Source organism: Lampetra fluviatilis, chromosome 17 (assembly GCF_964198595.1).
Source record: "Lampetra fluviatilis chromosome 17, kcLamFluv1.1, whole genome shotgun sequence".
NCBI lineage: Eukaryota > Metazoa > Chordata > Hyperoartia > Petromyzontiformes > Petromyzontidae > Lampetra > Lampetra fluviatilis.
Window position 1 is genome coordinate 1444811 of NC_136291.1, and position 22762 is coordinate 1467572.

General features: G+C 54.8%; 1 protein-coding gene and 1 long non-coding RNA gene across 2 annotated transcripts in view; both read right to left on the reverse strand.

The window, feature by feature from the left end:
* Window positions 1-14308, reverse strand: part of LOC144936967 (nuclear factor of activated T-cells, cytoplasmic 3-like) — a gene marked incomplete at its 5' end in the record, with an annotated part of 73441 nt that extends 59133 nt beyond the window's left edge. The window contains 7 exons of the mRNA XM_078864224.1: window positions 3026-3166; window positions 8631-8803; window positions 10601-10800; window positions 12416-12578; window positions 13074-13153; window positions 13295-13436; window positions 13734-14308. Coding sequence (XP_078720350.1) covers window positions 3026-3166; window positions 8631-8803; window positions 10601-10800; window positions 12416-12578; window positions 13074-13153; window positions 13295-13436; window positions 13734-14308 — 1474 coding nt within the window. The remainder of the gene's footprint in view (window positions 1-3025; window positions 3167-8630; window positions 8804-10600; window positions 10801-12415; window positions 12579-13073; window positions 13154-13294; window positions 13437-13733) is intronic.
* Window positions 14309-14477: 169 nt separating this feature from the next.
* Window positions 14478-22527, reverse strand: LOC144936717 (uncharacterized). Its single transcript, XR_013637450.1, has 3 exons — window positions 22396-22527; window positions 16058-16118; window positions 14478-14613 (listed from the first exon to the last, which is right to left on the reverse strand). It is a non-coding gene; the product is annotated as an uncharacterized LOC144936717 (long non-coding RNA).
* Between the last annotated feature and the right edge of the window lie 235 nt (window positions 22528-22762).

The window sequence follows — 22762 nt, forward strand, 5'->3', positions numbered from 1 at the left end:
ATTGCCCATAGACAAACATTTGCCATAGACTTATCATTGCCCATAGACTAACATTGCCCATAGACTTAGCATTGCCCATAGACTAACATTGCCCATAGACTAACATTACATCCTTGGAGAGCTCTTTAGTCTTGGCCATGGTGGAGAGTTTGGAATCTGATTGATTGATTGCTTCTGTGAACAGGCGTCTTTTATACAGGTAAAAAGCTGAGATTAGGAGACACTCCCTTTAAGAGTGTGCTCCTAATCTCGGCTCGTTACCTGTATAAAAGGCACCTGGGAGCCAGAAATCTTTCTGATTGAGAGGAGGTCAAATACTCATTTCTCTCATTAAAATGCAAATCAATTTATAACATGTTTGACATGCGTTTTTCTGGATTTTGTTGTTGTTATTCTGTCTCTCACTGTTCAAATAAACCTACCATTAAAATTATAGACTGATCATTTCTTTGTCAGTGGGCAAACATACAAAATGAGCAGGGGATCAAATACTTTTTTCCCTCACTGTGTCTGCGTGTATATATATGCATATCTATGGGTCTCTATCTATCTCTATGGGTCTCCATCAGCGTGTATATATCTATGAATATCATTGGCTCTCGATGGGTTTACTCTGTGGTCGATATACATTGACTTCACTACGGTCAATGCTGCTTCAACTACAACCCCCCCCCCCCTTCAAAATGACACTCAGTTCCATCATCGAAAGATGTTCGAGGCTGGACGGGTACCGGTGGTGAGCAGGGAGTGCTCCTGTCTCCTGGACGTACTGCACGTCTTTGAAATTAAAGAGCTTCATAGACCATCGGATTCCTCCGGTGTGAAGGCAAATTTCGGATCCTGCCAACAGCGTCACCAAGCAAAGGCAACTGGCATCTGCGCAACGCGCCACGTCCCTTCTGGCGAGAGGCAGAGACGTGGGAGTGGAAACGTCGGAAATCTCGCCGAACAACCACGTGGCAAATCCAGGAAACACGTGCGTACGTATGTTACACTTCTTTCGCACCGTACGTAGCCAACCGTGCTAACACCGTGGACACACGCAGCACAAACGCGAATACATCTCTCTCTTTGTGTCACTCTCAGGGAACTGGGGGTGCCCTTCTACAACAGCAGCTTCGTATGTGGGGTGGTGCCTTACCTGGCTAACAAGCGCCATGGCCTCGCCAACTTCGCCTGTGCTCAAGCGAAGATGGCGGTGTACAGAACGAGGAAAAAGATGCTGCAAGGTGACACTGACGGCTGCTCTGTGCTTCCAGTGGTCAGGGGTCTGCTCAAGGCGCGACTCCGGCTGGAGCACGCGTACCACACACATGTCGGTGATGTGCGCGTCTTCTTCGAACGCTGGGGAGCCGGAAAAGCCCCTCTCTGTACCAGCGTGGACGGCACCTTTGTGTTCACCTTCTGTAGCGCTCGCTCGTCACCGTGGCGTGCGCGATGACCACCACCACCACCACGTGACTTTTCTTTCGTGTTGTGCGCGCTGCATTTAGCGCCACAGCGCGTGGATTTGTAGCGTTAATTTGTTTGCTGGTGACTTTGTGTATTTCGTATCGGAATCGCCTCCAGTGCTGTTGCTGCTGGCGGCAATAAAAGTTGTTTAAAAAAGTAAAAAAGTCTCTCTCTGTCTCTGTCAATCGCTACCTGCCCACGCCATGAACAGCGCGAGTCCACGACCATCTCCTACCCGGAGTCACGATCACCTCCCTCCCCTCCCTCCCCTCCCCCCACATCCCCGCACCTCCCCTCCATCCTCCCAAACACCGACCATGAGGGAATTCCTTTCTGTCTGACTCAGAGGCCCCGCCTGGCTGTGCGCGCTGCTGTTTTTGGCCTCGCCGTGACTCTGAGTGCCCGGTGCTTGCCGGGGGAGTGCGGTGGTGGTGGTGGGGGGTGAATGAGGAGGTAGAGTGGAGGGCGGGGTAGTGAGAGGAAGGTGGGAGGGGGGTGAATGGGAGACCCCCGTGAGGCGAGTGTGTGCGCGTCGGTGATGATACTAAGCACGTTTAAGGGGGGCTGCCCCCTAAATGAACACCAGTCTCCAACCCAACCGGTGTGCTGGTTGATGTCCACCAGGCTGTTGTGAACCTGGGGTGCATCTCGCATCAACTGGGGAGGGTGCGAGACGTGGCCAGATTTCTTTAGAAGGTCAATAATCGAAAACACAAATTAAGTACGGGGCGCGTAAGTACAACTACTTTCTTAATATTGTTTTTTTGGGTCAGAAAAAAAAACCTATATTATGAATAATTTTGGTCGCGAAAGCCTACGTGTTAAATGCAACTACTTTGTTTCATCACACCTCTATATATGTATTAACATTGTACATGGTTTGTTTTACGATTGGGAACCCAAGGGGTGCAAGGCTGCAGTAAAGAACCACTGCTTTACACGAACTGCAACCGAAAATGAAAAAGGTCATCGTGTATTCAGTTTCCGTTCGTGCCCGCCGCTAGCGCTCACCCGCCTCGCCATCGCCCCCTTCCCGCTGCCAGATCGCGCAGCAGTCATGCAATCCGCCCGAGACTCGCCCGAGACCAACCTCACTGTTGTACTGTACTTGGAGGCTACCCGCGTGTGGACACGTGCGTGGTTATGTGGCTCGCTGGGTTAGGTCACGAGGGGTAGTCCCTTCGTCGCAGAAGTTCGCGGATCGAATTGCGATGATGGTGATGAGGTGAATATGACAATGAGATGAAAATGATGATGATGGTGATGAGATCAAAGTTATGATGATGGTGATGAGATGAAGATTACGATGGTGATAATATGAAGATGATAGTCAAGATGATGAGATAAAAATGACGGTGATGGTGACATTAAGATGATGGTGATGATCATGATGATGAGATCAAGACGACGGTGATGAGATCAAGACGACGATGATGATGAGATCAAGACGACGGTGATGATGAGATGAAGATGACGGTGATGATGAAATGAAGATGACGGTGATGACCATGATGATGAGATCGAGACGACGATGATGGTGGTGACAGAGACCACGTGACCGAATGGGACTCACCGAGTCCTTTCTCCACGAAGACGACCCTCGACTCGGGGATGAAGTTCTGTCCCGTGAGGTGGAGCTCGTGGCCTCCCGACACGGAGCCGCTCTCCGCGCTCTGACTCTCGATCAGCGGCAACTCCTGCGCCGAGCGCTGGGCTGTGCGTCGTGCGGAGAGGCAGGGAGAGTGGCAGCAAGAGAGGAGCAGAACGGGAGGGAGGGAGATGGTGAGAGGTGGCAGGGAGACGGGGCAGAGGGAGGCAGAGGGCAGGGAGAGAGATGGCAGAAGATGGGCAGAGACGGAGGGAGAGGGTGGGGAAGACGTGTAATTTGTTAAATCACGGTTTCTTCAACAAAGGGCCGAAACGCCAAGCTCAGCGGTCAGCAACAAACAGCACTCTTGAAGGTGTCAATGGATAGCAGATGCATGTAATGAACGTGTGTATGTGTATGTATATATGTGTATGTGTGTATGTATACGGGGAGTGGTAGTGCAGTGGTTAGTGGGCTCCGAACACGGCAACCCTACTCACGGCGAATACCATTGACAATTATCTGAACAGCTTCTGGGTCTCCCCTAGGTCAACTCAGCCTTAAACATCGCCACTGGGGAGACAAAGGCGGCGGCTGGGGCGTGGTGTTGGCCACCCAACCCCTCGTGTGCCGTGCCGGCGTTCATAAGTGCGACTCGCTCGCAGCACTTTCCCCCAAAAAACTCTGTTGAGGCTACACGGGGGATCATTGTCTTTGGATGCATCATAGCAAAAAAACGCACCATGTGTGCGACCACACCTCTCACATTGCGTTCCGGCCAACTAGCGACTCACAGAACATTACCACGCACTGTCCACGAAGTGCGTAATTATAGACTCACGGCTGCGTTATAAATAACGGAGTCCCGTGCTTGAAATTTGTTACAGGAATGTTTTTTTTACGCCAACGCCAAACTTCTCGCCACTTATCCCGGATCAGTCGGCGGTGAGTCTGTCACGAAGCCGGCACGGGGGCGTGAGCTCAAGCGTCCTGAGCGAGCTCAACTCTTTTTTAAACTTAGGGATTGTTTTTTTATTGTTCCAGGTCTGGTCCCAATTGGTTATGTAGCTCGTTTTCAGAAGCGACCCGGCCACAATTGTTAGTTCAGCGACAGTGGCGTATCGCGTGGACATTTCTAGCAGCCGAATACTCTAAGCGCGTGGTGATGTTGATTCTAAATGTGCAGGGAAAAACCGAGAAGATCCCGATAAAAAAATTCCACGCGACCACCGGGAGAGAGAGAGACACGCCAACTCCAAATACGCAGCAGCAGCCGTCAGGGTCGGGATCGAACCCACTACCTCCTGTGTACCGAGCGAGGTAGTTAACATCTCTCCAAAGCGTAGAGCCGCCTTTGTCTCTGTCCACGGCGTCTGCTTCTACTGCCGATGCCGCTTTTGTTTACACGCAGCGCGAGGCGCGGTCACTCACAAGGCTGAGTCCACCTAGAGGAGGAGGAAGATGCTCAGATGTTTCAGTCGCAACTGATGACCGACGTGCCTAGGGATCTAACTCGGGTTTGCCGGGCTTCGTCGGGCAGTGCGCTAACACCGCACCAACTACCGCCGTCTCTCTCCCGCACACGCACACACAATGCATACACATACAGCACACACACACAGCACACACACAGCACACACACAGTGCACACACAACACACACACAGCACACACACAGCACACACACAGTGCACACACACAGGACACACACAGCACACACAGTGCACACACAGTACACACACAGCACACACACAGTACACACACACAGTACACACACAGCACACACACAGGACACACACAGCACACACACAGCACACACACAGCACACACACACACATTACACACACATTACACACACAGCACACACACAGCACACACACAGCACACACACACAGCACACACACAGTGCACACACAGCACACACACAGCATACACACAGCACACACACAGTACACACACAGCACACACACAGCACACACACAGCGCACACACAACACACACACACATCACACACACAGTGCACACACACACGCACACACAATGCATACACAAACAGTACACACACGGCACACACACAGTGCACACACAGTACACACACACAGTACACACACAGCACACACACAGCACACACACAGTACACACACAGCACACACACAGTACACACACACAGTACACACACATTACACACACAGCACACACACAGGACACACACAGCACACACACAGTACACACACAGTACACACACAGCCCACACACAGCACACACACATTACACACACATTACACACACAGCACACACACAGTACACACACAGTACACACACACAGCACACACACAGTACACACACAGTGCACACACAGTACACACACACAGTACACACACATTACACACACAGTACACACACACAGGACACACACACACATGATGGTCAACACGTGGGGTTCTAAGTCACGGCCAAACGGACCCGGTAGACAGATAAATTAGAGAGAGTGGTGACATCACAGCCCCCCGCGCGCAGACAACACCCCCCCCCCCCCCCGGGGGAATGAACCCTTCCAGCAAACGCCATCTACAGAAGCCTTGACATGCCGTGGGAATGTTTCATTCCCTGGAAAGGGGGGGGGGGGTGTAGGGGGGGTGACCATATTTTACTCTCAGAGAAGCGTGGCGAGTGGCGAGCTCGGAATGACACCGAGACGACGACGACGGGAAGAGGAGGAAGCACGTGGAGCCAACGAGCGGATTCCACATCAGAGACGTCAGTCCCAGTGGTGGCTAGGAGATGTTAACTACCTCGCCCGGTACACAGGAGGTCGTGGGTTCCATCCCGACCCTGACGACGCCTGCTGCTGTATAGTTTGGAGTTTTCGTGTCTCTCTCTCTCTCTTTCTCCCCGTGGTTGCGTGGATTGTTTTTGCGGCCCGTCTGGTTTTTCCCTTCCACGTTGAGAATCAACGTGGATTTAGAGCATTCGGCTGCTATACATTTCCACGTGATCGGCCACTTCGTTTGTGGCCAGGTCGCTTCTTAAAAAAAGAGCTATATAGCTCAGTGGGCCTTACCTGGCAAAATGAAAATATCTTTAAAATATTTTGATTTAAAGCTTTCGTGACTGCAGGGATTCATGTTCTTGGTTCTTTCGGTAAAGTCACGTCGAAGGGAAATTAAAAAAAATATATAAAACAATAAGATTCTCACGACGTTTCGACCGCAACACAAGCAGTCGAAACGTCGTGAGAATGTTATTGTTTAATATTTTTATTATATTATTATTTCCCTCCTACGTGACTTTACCAAAAGAACCAAGAATAGCTTCAAAATAGTTTAAATATTAAGCTTCATCCAGCAGTGGATAATGCCATCTATTTGCCCAGTGGAAGCCTCGCCGTGAAAGAGTCTCAATACTCTTTCTCGGGATGGTCCTGCTACATTGGGATGGTTGGCCAAGTGCATTACTGAGTGTTGCTCATCGTCATCATCCATTCTCAATCCATGGATGATGATGATGATAATCAAGAAGTCTCCAAATCAGCCACCAACCCATGCGCTCTTGCGATTTACCAAACCGGCGTGGTGATGATGATCGTGATGATGATGGTGGTGATAATGATGGTGGTGGTGATGATGGTGATCGTGATGATGATAGTCGTGACTATGATCGTGACATTACCTCATTAGGTTCTGTGCGCCGCAAGAGAAACATCGACCCCCCTCCCTCTCTCCATCGACCTCAACCCTCCGCACCCCCTCCCCAACTCTACCACCCACCAAGGCCCCCCCAGCGACCCACCACACCCCCCCCCCCTCCACCACCACCACCACCACGTGCTGGCGAGCCGGTTACGGCTCATCGCGAGCGGTTTGCTGCCGCCGCCGCTGCTGCTGCTGCTAACAAATGACTCCGTAGGGTTTACTCAACGAGTTAAATGTTTTATTTTTGTATATATATTATAAAAAATGTGGGTGCCACGGAAGAATAAAAAATATCACGGGATGGATTGTGCGTGCGTGTGTTGTTGTTGTTGAAACCCACGTGGAGTTCGTGTATGCTCGTGTGTGCACGTGTGTGCACGTGTGTGCACGTGTGTGCACGTGTGTGCACGTGTGTGCGCGTGCTCCCAATAACGGTGGGTCCTGGCTACCGGGACCTCCGAGGGTGGCGTCCCTCCCGACATTCCTCATGGGGTGGGTGGTAGGGAGTGGGGGGAGTTGGTGGGGGGAGGGCGGGGTGGTTGAGGTGGTGGGGGGGGGTATCGTGGGAGGGATATGCCGTGATGCGAGCGCGCGCGCGCTCACGCAGCCGTGCGGGCAGAGGGGGGGGGCGAGAGCGGAGAAGGGAAGCGATGGCAGGGGCGGTGTGGGGTGGGGAGCAGAGGGATGGGACGGACCGGGGGGGGGGCTGCACGTGCGTGGAGTCACGGCCGGGTCGGCTGGGGACCACACCCCGCGACACACGGGGAGGCGGGAGGGGGTGCGGGTGAAGGGGGTAAGGAAGGGGCGGGGGGGAGCGGTGGGACGAATGGTTTGCGCAGTCGTTGTTGGAGGGGCAAGCCGGAAGCGGCTACACGGTCTTGGTGTCAGAATCAGAATCTGTATTTATACTGCACGAGGAGGAATCCGATGAGCCATTACGCTCTTTTTAACAGACGTCCAATAGTCACAGATGCCCAGCAACGTCCAAAGTAACGGAGTCAATGAAAAACACTCACGGCTCTTGATGAGGGCAGGGGCTGCCCCCCCCCCAACACCCCCCCTGCCCCCATCCCCCGCTGCCCCCACCCCCCTCTCTCTCGACCCACCCCTCTGCACCCCACCCCTCCCGCAGGAAGAGAACACGTGTAGAGCGCGTGTTTGAGGAGCGCGAGTGCGTGGTGGGAGTGCAGGCGTGGGGAGCGGTGGCGCAAGTGGTTAGCGCACTGCGCTACTAAACTGTACAAACTATTTTCTTCACCAGGTAAAGTCCACGGAGCTAGTAGCTCTTGTCAGGAGGCAACCTGGCCACACGTGATGATGATGATGATAGCTAATCGTGGAATTTGCTGCTATCATAATCATCATCATCACCCCCACGTGGGAATTTATTGCAGCAGGCAAATATTATCGACGCGTGTTGATTCTAATGTGGAGGCGAGGTTAGCAAGAGAGGAGGGACCTGGAGAAGAATCCACGCCACCACCACGGGGAGAGAGAGAGAAGACGCGGGCTCCAAATCTACAACAACAGGCATTGTCGCGAAGGAGGGAACTTCTCCTCGCCACCAGGGCGTTTCACTTCGTGTGGAGTGAATGAGTAGGTGAGTGAGTGGTTGAGAGAGTGGATGGGTGAGTGGGAGGGTGAGTGGGTGAGTGAGTGGGTGAGTGGGTGAGTGAGTGGGAGAGTGGGTGAGTGAGTGGGAGAGTGGGTCAGTGAGTGGGTGAGTGGGTGAGTGGGTGGTTGAGTGAGTGAGTGGGTGAGTGGGTGAGTGGTTGAGTGAGTGAGTGGGTGAGTGAGTAGGTGAGTGGGTGAGTGGTTGAGTGAGTGAGTGGATGAGTGAGTAGGTGAGTGAGTGAGTGGGTGAGTGAGTGGGTGGGTGAGCGGGTGAGTGAGACTCACAGCACTCGATGGGGATGGATGCGGCCTGTAGGGACAGCACTTTGCCTCCGGGCTGCGGGACGTGGACGCGGAACACGAGACGCACGCGCGTGTTCTTCCGCCCGATGTCCGTCTCCCCCTTGCGCAACTCGATATCCGAGTTGCGCAACTTCAGTATCCCCGCGCAGTCGATGCTGCGGGGGGGGGGGCACGTGGGGGGGGAGGGGGGTGGTGGAATTGTGAGCGAGACTCATCACTTGAAGTTACATCACTCCGTCACGGCCGTCTGATGCATTTATTGTTTACGTCAATGTCATCGACAGGACGAACATCAGCAGTGGAGTGGCAATGAAAGGCGATGATCACGATGGCACTGATGATGATGATGATCACGATGGCACTGATGATGATCACGATGGCACTGATGATGATGATCACGATGGCACTGATGATGATGATGATCACGATGGCACTGATGATGATGATCACGATGGCACTAATGATGATCACGATGGCACTGATGATGATGATGATGATCACGATGGCACTGATGATGATCACGATGGCACTGATGATGATGATGATCACGATGGCACTGATGATGATGATCACGATGGCACTGCTGATGATGATGATGATCACGATGGCACTGATGATGATGATGTTGATCACGATGGCACTGATGATGATGATGATGATCACGATGGCACTGATGATGATGATCACGATGGCACTGCTGATGATGATGATGATCACGATGGCACTGATGATGATGATGTTGATCACGATGGCACTGATGATGATGATCACGATGGCACTGATGATGATGATCACGATGGCACTGCTGATGATGATGATGATGATCACGATGGCACTGATGATGATGATGTTGATCACGATGGCACTGATGATGATCACGATGGCACTGATGATGATGATCACGATGGCACTGATGATGATGATGATGATCACGATGGCACTGATGATGATGATCACGATGGCACTGCTGATGATGATGATCACGATGGCACTGATGATGATGATCACGATGGCACTGATGATGATGATGATGATCACGATGGCACTGATGATGATGATGTTGATCACGATGGCACTGATGATGATCACGATGGCACTGATGATGATGATCACGATGGCACTGATGATGATGATGATGATCACGATGGCACTGATGATGATGATCACGATGGCACTGCTGATGATGATGATCACGATGGCACTGATGATGATGATGTTGATCATGATGGCACTGATGATGATGATCACAATGGCACTGATGATGATGATGATGATCACGATGGCACTGATGATGATGATGATCACGATGGCACTGATGATGATGATGATCACGATGGCACTGATGATGATGATCACGATGGCACTGATGATGATGATGATGATGATCACGATGGCACTGATGATGATGATGATCACGATGGCACTGATGATGATGATGATCACGATGGCACTGATGATGATGATCACGATGGCACTGATGATGATGATGATCACGATGGCACTGATGATGATGATGATCACGATGGCACTGATGATGATGATCACGATGGCACTGATGATGATGATCACGATGGCACTGATGATGATGATGATCACGATGGCACTGATGATGATGATCACGATGGCACTGATGATGATGATGATCACGATGGCACTGATGATGATCACGATGGCACTGATGATTATCGTTCGTGCGGCCAATGAAACAGCCGATGATGATGATTACGACGAAGTCGAACATAGCACGGCGAACACTACCAATACATCTGTAACGAAGAGTGGCCGTATCCTGTCATATGTTACTTCACATTATATATGTAAAATGCAAAAAACATAAAAACAGCTAAATATAATTTTAATGTAATTTTAAACATCCCATCAGCCGTACGGCTCACGATGATGTTATACATTTTTTAAAAATGTAACTTTTTGTTGTTGTTGACAAAACTGACCTGGCCATCATTCCGTTGTCGGGCAGCAGCGGGATCTCGAGCACCTTGGTGCCGTGTGTGAGCAGCTCGTGGCTGCTCGTGCCCACCGCCTTGCCCGTGATGCGGTGCACCTGGTAGAAGGCGTGCGGCCGCAGCAGCCGCTCGTCCGCCGTGCCGATGAACATGTGCAGAGTCAGCGGCTTCTCGCTGTAGCCGTGGAGCTGTGGTGGTGGTGGTGGTGGTGGAGGGGAGGAAGGGGTGAGGAGGAGGAGGTGGTGGGAGATGAGGTGGGAGAGAGGAGGAGGTGGGATAGAATGAGGAGGAGGAGGTGGTGATGGTGGTGGTGAGGAAGAGGTTGGAGAGGAGTAGATTTGAGAGATAAAGAGGTGGTGGTGGGAGAGGTAGACGAGGTAGTGGAGAGTAGGGCGGTGGAGATGATGAGGGTCGGGTAGAGGGTATAGGGCAGGTAGAGACGGAGGTGGTGCGGAGGTGATGGAATGGAGGCGGTGGTGATGGGGAGGATGTGGGTAGGGGAGGTAGAGGAGGAGATGGAGAGGATGGAGACGTTGGAGGAGGTGGTGTTGGTGGGGTGGGGGGGGGGAGTGTGGGCGTGGGGATTTTTCACGGGCCCGCAAAATCCCACATCGCGATCTCATGAATTCTCACCGCCAACTCGCATCGTGTCGTTGCGTAATAACACATCGTGACGTTGTGAGTGCACGCGCTGCGAACCCGGCGCCCCCGAGTTCGATTCCCGCCCACGGCCAACACCAGTGACGATTATCTGAACCGGTTCCGGACCTCCGATAGGTCGATTCAGCCTAAAATTAATACATGGCGCGATGTGTAAACATAGCCGCTGTGGAGAGACAAAGACGGTCGGTGCGTGGTGTTGGCCACCCACCCGTCGTGTGCCCGTGTCGGCCTTCACAGGTGCTGCTCGTAGCAGTAGGTTTTGACCCTTTCAACTGGTACAAAAGCTGACAACTTTATACAAGGGATCATGTTTGCAATAACCACAACACAAGCAGTCAAAATGCAAACAAAAAGAAACAACTCTGATAATGATATGCACTGTCCTTGAAGTTGATTGGTCCACACCCGAGACAGCTTTTCTTAGAGCCTAGTCTCCATTGGTGTTGGACCAGATGACGCCAAAAGGCGTATAAAGGTGTCAAATTTTGTACCAGTTGAAAGGGTAAAAACCTACTACTATATTTTTCCACTGGTAAAGGAGATGTCTCATGGTGCTACTCGCTCACAGCACTTGCCCCGACTGTCTGCTACGGGCTACGCGGGGGATCTTTGCCTGTCGGATCGGTACTAATCGAGCGCGAGCGGAGACACAGAGAGGGAGAATCTTGAATCTGTGCAGCGGTGCTGATGATCCAGGTCAGAGCCGCGTGCCACGAAGGCGCCACTTGTGAAAATCAACGCCGGTGCCAGATTCACGACCAGATGTAGCGCCCTGTGAGTATGCAACGCTAATGATTACGTTTAACTTCCTTCGCGCCGTACGTAGCCAACCGCGCTAATTGAACAATACACTAAAGACGAAAAGCAGTTCCTCAGGGGTTAGCGTTCTAACTTACTTCTGAACCAGCAGCCCGGATGAGTTGCGACCATCCCTCGTTCCCTACGGGCAGCACAACTTCTGTGCGTCGCACATTGATCGACTCTTGATCGATTACAGCTTCGAAAGTGCCGTTTGGTTGCTGACCACTTGACGTTGTGGGCTTGTCCCCTCCCTCCCCCTAACCTCGGTCATCCCCTCCCCCCTCGCCACAACCATCACCCACTGTGCGCCCCCCCCCCTTCTCCCCCAGCGGTGTTCACCTTCACGAGGGGGTGCCCCCCCGAAGCAGCCTTCACGGCCCCCCGGCTCCCCTCCGTCTCGTAGTGAGCGCGGTGGTGGGGCCGGGGCTCCAGCTCGACCCGCAGCTCGTAGGGCCCCCCAGTGCTGGGCAGCTGCCAGTCGAGGGGGGGAAGTGACGTTACCCTAAATTGGGGGGCGGGGGGGGGGGGCACACGTGCAGACAATCCACATTGATGTGACGAGTTATTGTCATTGCACTCCAGAGGAGGCGCTGGGGCTGTATGGATGAGTTAAGAGTTGGTGTCCTGCTCAGGTGAGCATTGAGGCATTGGTGCTCATCTCTGGTTTACGGCACTGGTGGTCGTGGAAATTCCACGTTACTATGGCCGGGGTGGGGGAGGGGCGAATTTCGCGGGGAGCACACAAAAGCCTTTCGCGTTATTGGTGGAGGGGGTAGGCGGAGGTGATGGTGATCGTTGTGCTGCAGCGGATGGCAAGTAGATAGATGAGGAGGATGGTTACACAAGGAGGAGGTTGAGGAGGTAGGGTGATGACGATGTTGAACTGGGGGTTACAGATTGCGGGGGGGAGGGTCAAGGCTGAGTAGTGACGTCAGGAAATGACCGCTGGCTACTGCAGAGGTAACCAATGAACCAATCACTCATCTGCGTCTCTCACCTGAAGAGAGGCGCGTGCGCTCCGCCCACTCCTCCTCCCCCCAGGGCCCCGCTGCCCCCACCTCCCCCGCTGCCCTTTCCCTTCCCCCACGGGAAGGAGGGAGGCACGCAGAGGAAGGGATCACCGCTCGGTTCCCTCTTGAGCTGCTGATGCTGCTGCTGCTGATGATGATTCTGCTGATGATGATGATTCTGCTGCTGCTGGTGATGTTGATGCATCACGCACGCCGCGCCGTCCTCCTCGTCCCTCCGCGGCGATGCCCTTCTCCGCGCCTTCACGGGAAGGTCCCCGGCCGTGGCGTCTCCGTCGGGGCACGCGGCGAGCGAAGGCGTCGCCGGTGAGCGCGCGCCGTCCTCCACGATGCTGGAGCGCGGCGAGGAGCGCGGCGAGAGCGCCGGGGAGAGCGCGGGGGAGAGAGCGGGAGAGCCACCACCTCCACCACCACCACCACCACCACCTCCACCTCCACCACCTCCACCACCACCACGTGCTCCGTAATAAATCTCGGCGCTAGAATAACGGCGCTTGCCTCGAGGTGAAGCCGGGAGGGACACGGGCCCCGTGGCACCACCAGCACCACCAGCACCACCACCACCAGCACCACCACCACCAGCACCACCAGCACCACCTCCTGCCGCCAGCATCCCCGGGTAGAGGAACCCATCCTCGCCCCCCGCCACGAGCCGAGCGGGAGCGCCCGCCGAGCGGCGCCGGCCCAGCGCGGCGTGGCCGCTCGCCAGCCCCGAGGACGTCCACGTCTCGTCCGCGCCCGAGGCGGCGGCCGCGGTGGCTGCGACTCGAAACCCCGGGGAACCCTGCGGCGACGGTAGCGGCGAGGACGTGTGCGGAGAGCCCAGCTGCTGCTGCTGTTGCTGCTGCTGCTGTTGCTGTTGTTGTTGCTGCTGCTGCTGCTGCTGAAGGACGAGTCGCGTGGCGGCGTCGTTGAGGTCGGCCTCGTTGTCGTCGCACGCGTAGGGGTACGACTCGATGGAGGAGACGTCCGAGATGCAGCTGCGCGAAGAGAGGCTGCTGCTGGGGCTCAGGTTGCTGTGGCCGCTCTCGCGGTACGGGGTCTGGTCCAGGGGCAGGTACAGGTGCTCCGACAGCCTCGGGACAGCTGCAGCAGCAGCAGCTGCGCCACCTCCAGCGACCACGGCAGCCGCGGCGTTCCCGTTGGGGTCACCGCCCGGGTCAGAACCCTCGGCGCCGCTGTGCGCGGCAGGCGCGACGCAGTGTGGTGGGAACGAGGTGATTTGGATGCTGGGGCAGTCGAAGATGGGTGGTGGTGGTTGTTGTTCTGTGTGGCAGCTGCCGTTAGTCGCATGTGGAAACTTGCTATCTGGTTGCTGCTGCTGATGCTGCTGCTGTTGCTGATGATGCTGATGGTGATGATGGTGGCTGGCGCTGTCGCGCATCGTTTGTCCCTCGACTTGGTCGAGCCAGGAGGAGCTCATGACGAGGGCGTGCATCTGGGAGACTCTGGAGTCTGGGTCGCTTGAGATCGAGAAACCCTTGCCATGGGACGAGTCGTGGTCTGGAGCTATTGCGGAAGAGGATGGGGGGGGGGGTCAGAAGGGGGGCAGGGGGGGATGGGACGGCACGGGAAGGGAGTGCAGGAAAAACAGAATTGCAATGATCGAATAACACGGCTTGTCTGATGGATATACTCGCCCCTGGCGTAGCAATGTGGAGTTTCCGCCACTGGCTAAGTGCTGCAAACGGGACATCAGCACTGATGATGATGATGATAATAATATTTGCATGTCTACGGTGCTCACTTATAACCTGCAGCTCGGCAAACTCTTAAGCGGCTAACGTCATCGCATCTCACTTCATAGAATTCAAGGGGCACCTCCCCCCCCCGTGTGGCAGCTGTCCCTGTGCGGCACGAGGTGACTCGGCCCCTGGGGGGGGGGAGGGGGAGGGGCGATGATCGCTGCTGCTGCTGCTATGCGATCCCCAACGGGGGGTTCAGTTGCGGTGTCAATGTTCGGATTTGGCGGCGAGCAAAATAAAAGTTTAAGAGCATCGTGACGCGAGCCCCACAGCGGCCTCGCTCACGTGCATCGCGAGGGAGAGAGAGGAGGGGGAGAGGTTAGAGAGAGATGGGAGAGAGAGGAGGGAGAGAAACGGGAGAGAGAGGAGGGGGAGAGAGGAGGGGTACAGGGGGAGGAGAGACGGGAGAGGAGAGAGCTGAGTTACGGCGCGGAGCTACGAACGCGGAGATCCGACACGGACGTTCGAGCGGAGGAGACGGAGCGATGGTAACGAGACCGCCAGGGATGGAGGGGGCAGCCCTATTGGGCGAGTGTTTTCATTCAACAGTGGATCGAGCATAGCTGCTGATGTCGATGACGTTGGTGATGACGACGAGAAGTGCACATGCTCACCGCTCTCCCATCGCTTCCTCCCAGATCCTCCAAACCCCTTTAACCCCCTGCCCCTCCCCCTGCCCGCTCCAGAGTTCCATCCTGGACCCCCTTCCTGAGAGTGACTCAGAGCAGCGATCGAGGGGGGCCGGGGGGGGGTAATGACTCCAGGCACGACTCGGTGGTGTTCGGGCAATTGTTTTTATTAAATGGCAAGTCGTTGTTTTGCTGCACGTGGAAGGAGACCACGCGGTAGCCGAAGCAAAGCCACCGCGAACCCGCTTGCTGTACTGCCACTACCCCCCCCCCCACACACCCCCACTGCTAACTACCGGGGCCATCTCGCATTGCGCTGGGAGTTGCACAAATCCCCGTGTGAGCCACCAACCCTTGATTACAAAGCGACGGATCATGCACGGGCGCGCGCGCACGCATAGCCACCACCACCACGCCCGTGACAACCCCATGCCCGCGTGGGCAATGGAGTTGTCATTTCTTTCCCAGTCACTCGAAGGCCCTCGCCATCTCTGTGGGCGGTGGGTGAGTGGTGAGTGTTCGTGGGTGGTGGGTGAGTGGTGAGTTGCCGGTGGGTGAGGGGTGGTGAGCGGCTCTTACCCAGCGCGTGGGTGCGCATGGTCGGGCTGGCTGCGAGATGTCGTCAAGTCGCGAGTCAATCCTGAAATATCAGCAATATCATCAGCATCAGCAACTTCAGCATCAGCAACATCATCAGCATCAGCAACATCATCATCAGCAACATCATCAGCGTCATTGTCATCAACACGGACACCAGTGGCAACACACAAAGACAAAGATCCCCCCCCTCCGTGTAGCCTTTAACAGACTGTTGGGGCAAGTGCTGTAAGCGAGCAGCACCTAGGAAGGCCGGACACGGCACACGAGGGGGTGGGTGGTCAGCACCACGCCCGACCGCCTTTGTTTTCCCTGTGCTGATACTTTAGGCACCGCACCAGGTACTCATTTGAGGCTGAGTTGACCTAGGGGAGGCCCAGGACCGGTTCAGATAATCGTCACTGGTGTTGGCCGTGAGCGGAATATGAACCCGGATCGCCGGCTTCATAGCGCAGCGCGCTAACCACTGCGCCACCGCTCCCCACACACACGGACACACACTGACACACACACTCGCACACACACTGACACACACACACTCGCACACACACTGACACACACACACTCGCACACACACTGACACACACACACTCGCACACACACTGACACACACACGGGGGGTGGGGCGGGGGGTCACCTACAGGTGCTCCCCCCCGCCCCTCCCCCCTCTTCCTCCCCTCTCGCTGGGAGCTACTGGCGCGGTTCCAGGATCCCCTCCACGCAGCCTCCATCTGCCCTGGGGCCAAGGGGGTGGGGTGGGTGGGGGTCTCCCCACTCCTCCACCCCTCCCACCTCCTCCCCCCTTCCAACCCTCCTCCCTCATCTGTCCCCACGGCCAAACCCCAGCCCCGCAAGGGACTCCCTGCACGTGGGTTCGATCCCGACCCAGACGCCTGCTGCTGCTGTATATTTGGAGTTTGCGGGGTCTCTCTCTCTCATCATCATCACGGTGGCTAGGAGATGTTGACTACCTCGCCTGGTGTGCAGGAGGTCGTGGGTTCGTTCCCGACCCTGACGCCTGCTGCTGTATATTTGTAGTTTGCGTCTCTCTCTCATCATCACCACGGTGGCTAGGAGATGTTGACTACCTCGCCTGGTGTGCAGGAGGTCGTGGGTTCGTTCCCGACCCTGACGCCTGCTGCTGTATATTTGTAGTTTGCGTCTCTCTCTCATCATCACCACGGTGGCTAGGAGATGTTGACTACCTCGCCTGGTGTACAGGAGGGCGTGGGTTCGATCCCGACCCTGACGCCTGCTGCTGCTGTATATTTGGAGTTTGCGGGGTCTCTCTCTCCCTCTCTTCCCGTGGTCGCGTGGATTTTTCTCCGGGTCCTCCGCTGTTTCCCCTCCACGTGTAAAAAGTAACGTCACGCGTTTAGAGCGTTTCGACCACTGCTATGAATTTGCACTCCATGATGAGCCAATTTCTTTGAGCTATCGTTTGTTGATGGCCAGGTTCCCTCTGCAAAAGAAGCTGCATAGCTCAGTGGGCCTTAGCTGGTAAAATAACAAAAAATAATCGTTGATTCTAGATTTGAAGCTTTCGTGACTGCAAGGATTCATATTCTTAGGTTTTTTCGGTAAAGTCACGTAGGTAAAACATTAAAATTAATAAAAGTTAAATAAAATAAAAATCACGACGTTTCGGAGGAAACACAAGCTTCCGTCTTCAGGTGGAACCGTCACAGCCACGACAGCTGTATCAAGTAAAAAAAAAAACGCCGTGATTTTTCTTTTATTTTACTTTTATTAATTTTAATGCTTTACCTACGTGACTTTTCCGAAAAAACCTAAGAATAATAATCGTTCAGTTTTAGGACCCTAACCGAGGTGGATAGCAGTGATTGTCCATCCACTGCCGACGTGAATGCACGGCTCTGTGTGCCGTTCATTGTCTCCCTTTGACGTCGACCTGGGGCTCCCCGTTAGTGTGCACGGAGTGCTCGTGCCAATGACACATCTGGCAAATCCCAGCAGCATCTGTTTCACGAGCGCCTGATCCTGCTGATGAGACGCACGAAGTCTAAACGGGTTTGCGGAGTGCCCTTTGCTCGCTCGAAACAAATCGCGGCTTGACAACATTTGTCAGCGAGGAGCTGATGGACGAGGCCGCGGCTCGGCAAAACCCAACGTGACGAGGAAGAGACGTTTCTTTGTGTTCGCATTTGCTGAAAAAACCAAAACAGCCCCTCGATATTGCGAGAGCCGCAATGCACCGTGGTGGCGAATACGAGAGGGCGATCGTTCGTCAGCGCGTAGCGCGTCACGAAGCCGCGGGTTTTGCCGAGCCCTGGACTCGATAGAGCTCGTGGGTCATGTCGTACTTGTGGCCGACACTCCGTCGGCTGCTCCGTCCTCAGTGTTTACAAAGTTCAACCTGAACGGAGTTCAAAATTGTGGCCACGTATTCACGTCCATCATTACCACCACCACCACCACCATCGTCACCGCGATCATTATTTAGACTGGAGGAATCCGACGAGCTATGAGGCTCTTTGCTTGTATGTAAGGATGCTGAGCTTCTTTCGCACCGTACGTATCCAACCGTGCTAATCGGAGGTTGCGCCGGGGAAGGACAACAAACTCAACAAAATGTGATGTCCGGGAGGGTCACGGCTGTCCAGTCGGGTCATCATCAGCCATGGTCAATCCACTACTGGCTGGATGAAAGCCTCCGCCAATCGGCCACCGTCTCTCGCAGTCACCCGACCGCCAGCACACCAAGCTGCCTTCTTCGCTTCCTTGGGTGCTGTGGCTCCCGTCAATATTTTTTGACCATCGATCATCATCGACCATCGACCCTGCAGGTCACATTATTGGTATTTGCCTCGCTCTGTGCGGTAGTAGTAGTTGTGGTAGATGCGTTCCAAAACCAACTGGGCGCGCACAAAGTGAACCCGCACGAGGGGACAGCTGCCTGCCGAGTGGCGCACGCAGCCCACACGCAGTACACACAGTACACACAGTACACACACACAGTACACACACACAGCACACAGAGTACACACACAGCACACAGAGTACACACAAAGCACACACACTGCACACACACAGAGTACACACACATCCCACACACAGTACACAAAGTACACAGTACACACACAGCACATAGAGTACACACACAGTACACAGCCCAAACGCAGTACACACACACAGCCCACACGCAGTACAGACAACACACACACAGCACAGGATGGCACACAGCACAGAGCACACACGCAGTGCACACGCAGCACACGGTTGACCCACGTCCGACCGCATAGCCGTGAATTCAAACCGCATATAGCGAATTTTGGGTCGAAATAGGCTACCGTGCATATAGTGCGAGACATCGCACAAACCGAACCCGCCGAGAGCGAGGGAAGCCTGCACGTATTGTGCCCGGCCTACACACACAAACACACACCCACACACCCACACACACACCCACACACACCCACACACCCACACACACCCACACAACAACCGCCATTCGCCACTAAGTGGCGGTGGCGTCACCACGACGCTTGTACCAGGCCATGTGCACCTTGAGGCCACGTGAAGTGTCGAACGCCCGCTGGCAGGAGGTCACGGGGCAGACCCAGCAGGTGCAACGGGTCGACTGACCGAGATGACTGGCTGATGCGCCACCTGTGCCCCCTACTGTACCAACTTGCTGTGCTTTAGCCAACCGGCGCTCCGCTCGTTGTTGTGAGCGTCGCTCCTCCGCCCTCCGTTGTTGTTGGAGGGCGACTGCCTCCAACTGCCCAGTAGCGTCCTTCACGAGCCTCCTCCACAGAGGCCGGTCGTGACACTGCTGGTACCAGTGATCGGCAAGTCCACTCAGCTCCACGTCCTCCTGTACCACATCACCCCATCTCTTCTCTAGCCCGTGCCGCGCCCGTTTAGCCCCCTTGATCCGGCCGAACAAAAGCTGTTTAGGCATGCGGTAGCTGGGCATGCGGGCTACATGACCCAGCCAACGCAGCCTTGCCTGCCGGAGGAGCTCACCGATGGGACTTTGCCCAGATCTTTCAAGGATTTGTGAGCTCCTCACACAATCCAGCCTGGTTAAACCCAGGATGGATCGTAGGCAGGCCAGCATGCCACACACACACCAACACCCCCACACACACACATACCCACACACACACACACCCACACACACACCTACACGATGTTTGTCTTACGTTTTCTCTTAAATTCCAGAGCAGTAATGGAATGTATTACAGTTGCCACCTTTGGGCGATGCCAACCCCCCACCCCCACCCCCCCTTCGAGTTGGGTGGGGGCTGTGGGGGGTGGGGGTCTCTCTCTCTGCGATGCCGTTTCGCGGTGTGCCGCCCCAGTGCGCTGTTCGGCGTGATGTCCGACGTTCCGCTGCACGTGCCGGTAGCTGCTGCTGCCGCCGCTGCTGCTGCCGCTACTTCATCAGGAACTGAATCAAGCAGCTGAGCCAATCAGCGTCGAGAACCGGCTGCAGATATCACCAGGAGCCAGCAGCAGCAGGCAGCGCTCTGTAGAAGTGGGAATTCCACCTTCACATGGCCGGATCAGTCGTGGTATATATATATTGAGTTTAAGAAGAAAAAGAGGCGGTCTTTTAATTAAACATAATTTGTAATGGAGGAGCGGTGGCGTAGTGGTTAGCGCACCGCTGTATGATCCCGGAGACGTGAGTTCGATTTCCGATCATCGCTATCTGATCACCAGTGGCGGCAATTACTGCCCCTCCCCCCCTCTTCGCCAACCCGTACTGACCGGCGTGGTGAAGTATGGTCCAAAAGGCTTCCATGAGTATTGGACACGCACGAGTTGCGCGTGTACACACGTGTACAGAAGACAAAGATCCCCCGGATAGCCTTCAACAGAGTGTTGGGGCAAGTGCTGTTAGCGAGCACCTACGAAGGCCGGCACGGCACACGAGGGGGTGGGTGGCCAGCACCACGCCCGACCGCCTTTGTCTCCCCAGTGGGAATGTTTACACACTGCAACCAGGTACTCTTTTGAGGCAGAGTCGACCTAAGGGAGGAGGCCCAGGACTGGGTTCAAATAATCGTCACAGGTGTTGGCCGCCGGGTTAGTAGCGAAGTGTAAACTAAAGTGTAACTATTTATAGCTCTTGCTCAGAAGCGACCTGCCCACAAATGATAGCTCAATGAAGTGGCTTATCACGTGGACATATATAGCAGCCGGATACTCTAAAAACCCGAGAACACGGAGAAAAATAAAATCCACGCGACCCCGGGGAGACTATGCAAAGTCCAGATTTACAACAAGCGTCAGGGTCGGGATCGAACCCACGACCTCCTGTGTACCAGGCGAGGTAGTTAACATCTCATAGCCACAGTGGTGATGATGAGAGAGAGACGCAAACTCCAAATATACAGCAGCAGGCGTCAGGGTCGGGATCGAACCCACGACCTCCTGTGTACCAGGCGAGGTAGTTAACATCTCATAGCCACAGTGGTGATGATGAGAGAGAGAGACACGCAAACTCCAAATATACAGCAGCAGGCGTCAGGGTCGGGATCGAACCCACGACCTCCTGTGCACCAGGCGAGGTAGTTAACATCTCCCAGCGACTGTGATGATGAGAGAGACACGCAAACTCCAAATATACAGCAGCAGGCGTCAGGGTCGGGATCGAACCCACGACCTCCTGTGCACCAGGCGAGGTAGTTAACATCTCCCAGCGACTGTGATGATGATGAGAGAGAGACACGCAAACTCAAAATATACAGCAGCAGGCGTCAGGGTCGGGATCGAACCCACGACCTCCTGTGTACCAGGCGAGATAGTTAACATCTCCTAGCCACAGTGATGATGATGAGATAGAGAGAGACGCAAACTCCAAATATACAGCAGCAGGCGTCAGGGTCGGGATCGAACCCACGACCTCCTGTGCACCAGGCGAGGTAGTTAACATCTCCTAGCGACTGTGATGATGATGAGAGAGACACGCAAACTCAAAATATACAGCAGCAGGCGTCAGGGTCGGGATCGGACCCACGACCTCCTGTGTACCAGGCGAGATAGTTAACATCTCCTAGCCACAGTGATGATGATGAGATAGAGAGAGACGCAAACTCCAAATATACAGCAGCAGGCGTCAGGGTCGGGATCGAACCCACGACCTCCTGTGCACCAGGCGAGGTAGTTAACATCTCCTAGTCACCGTGATGATGATGAGAGAGAGAGAGACGCAAACTCCAAATATACAGCAGCAGGCGTCAGTGTCGGGATCGAACCCACGACCTCCTGTGTACCAGGCGAGGTAGCTAACATCTCACAGTCACCGTGATGATGAAACGTACAGGCGCGCCTCGGCCGTCACTCACCTCTGCGGCCGCGATCACCGCATCCTAACGGCGCCACCGCCGCTCCAAGGTTCTCGCGTCCCTCAGGCGTCACCCCCCAGGCGTCACTCCCCAGGTGTCACTCCCCAGGCCTCACCCCCAGGTGTCACCCCTCAGGTGTCACTCCCCAGGTGTCACTCCCCACGTGTCAACCCCCAGGTGTCTCAACTCCGCAGTGAGGAACTCCCCGCGCGCCGTTCTCCTCTTGTGTCTCTGTCCCTTAGCGCGGTGGAGCTGCGTCCATCACAGGCGTGGAGCGGGTGGAGCTGCGTCCAACACAGGCGTGGAGCGCGTGGAGCGGGTGGAGCTGCTCGGGGCGATGTCGGCAACGCTGGCGATGCGAGTCGCG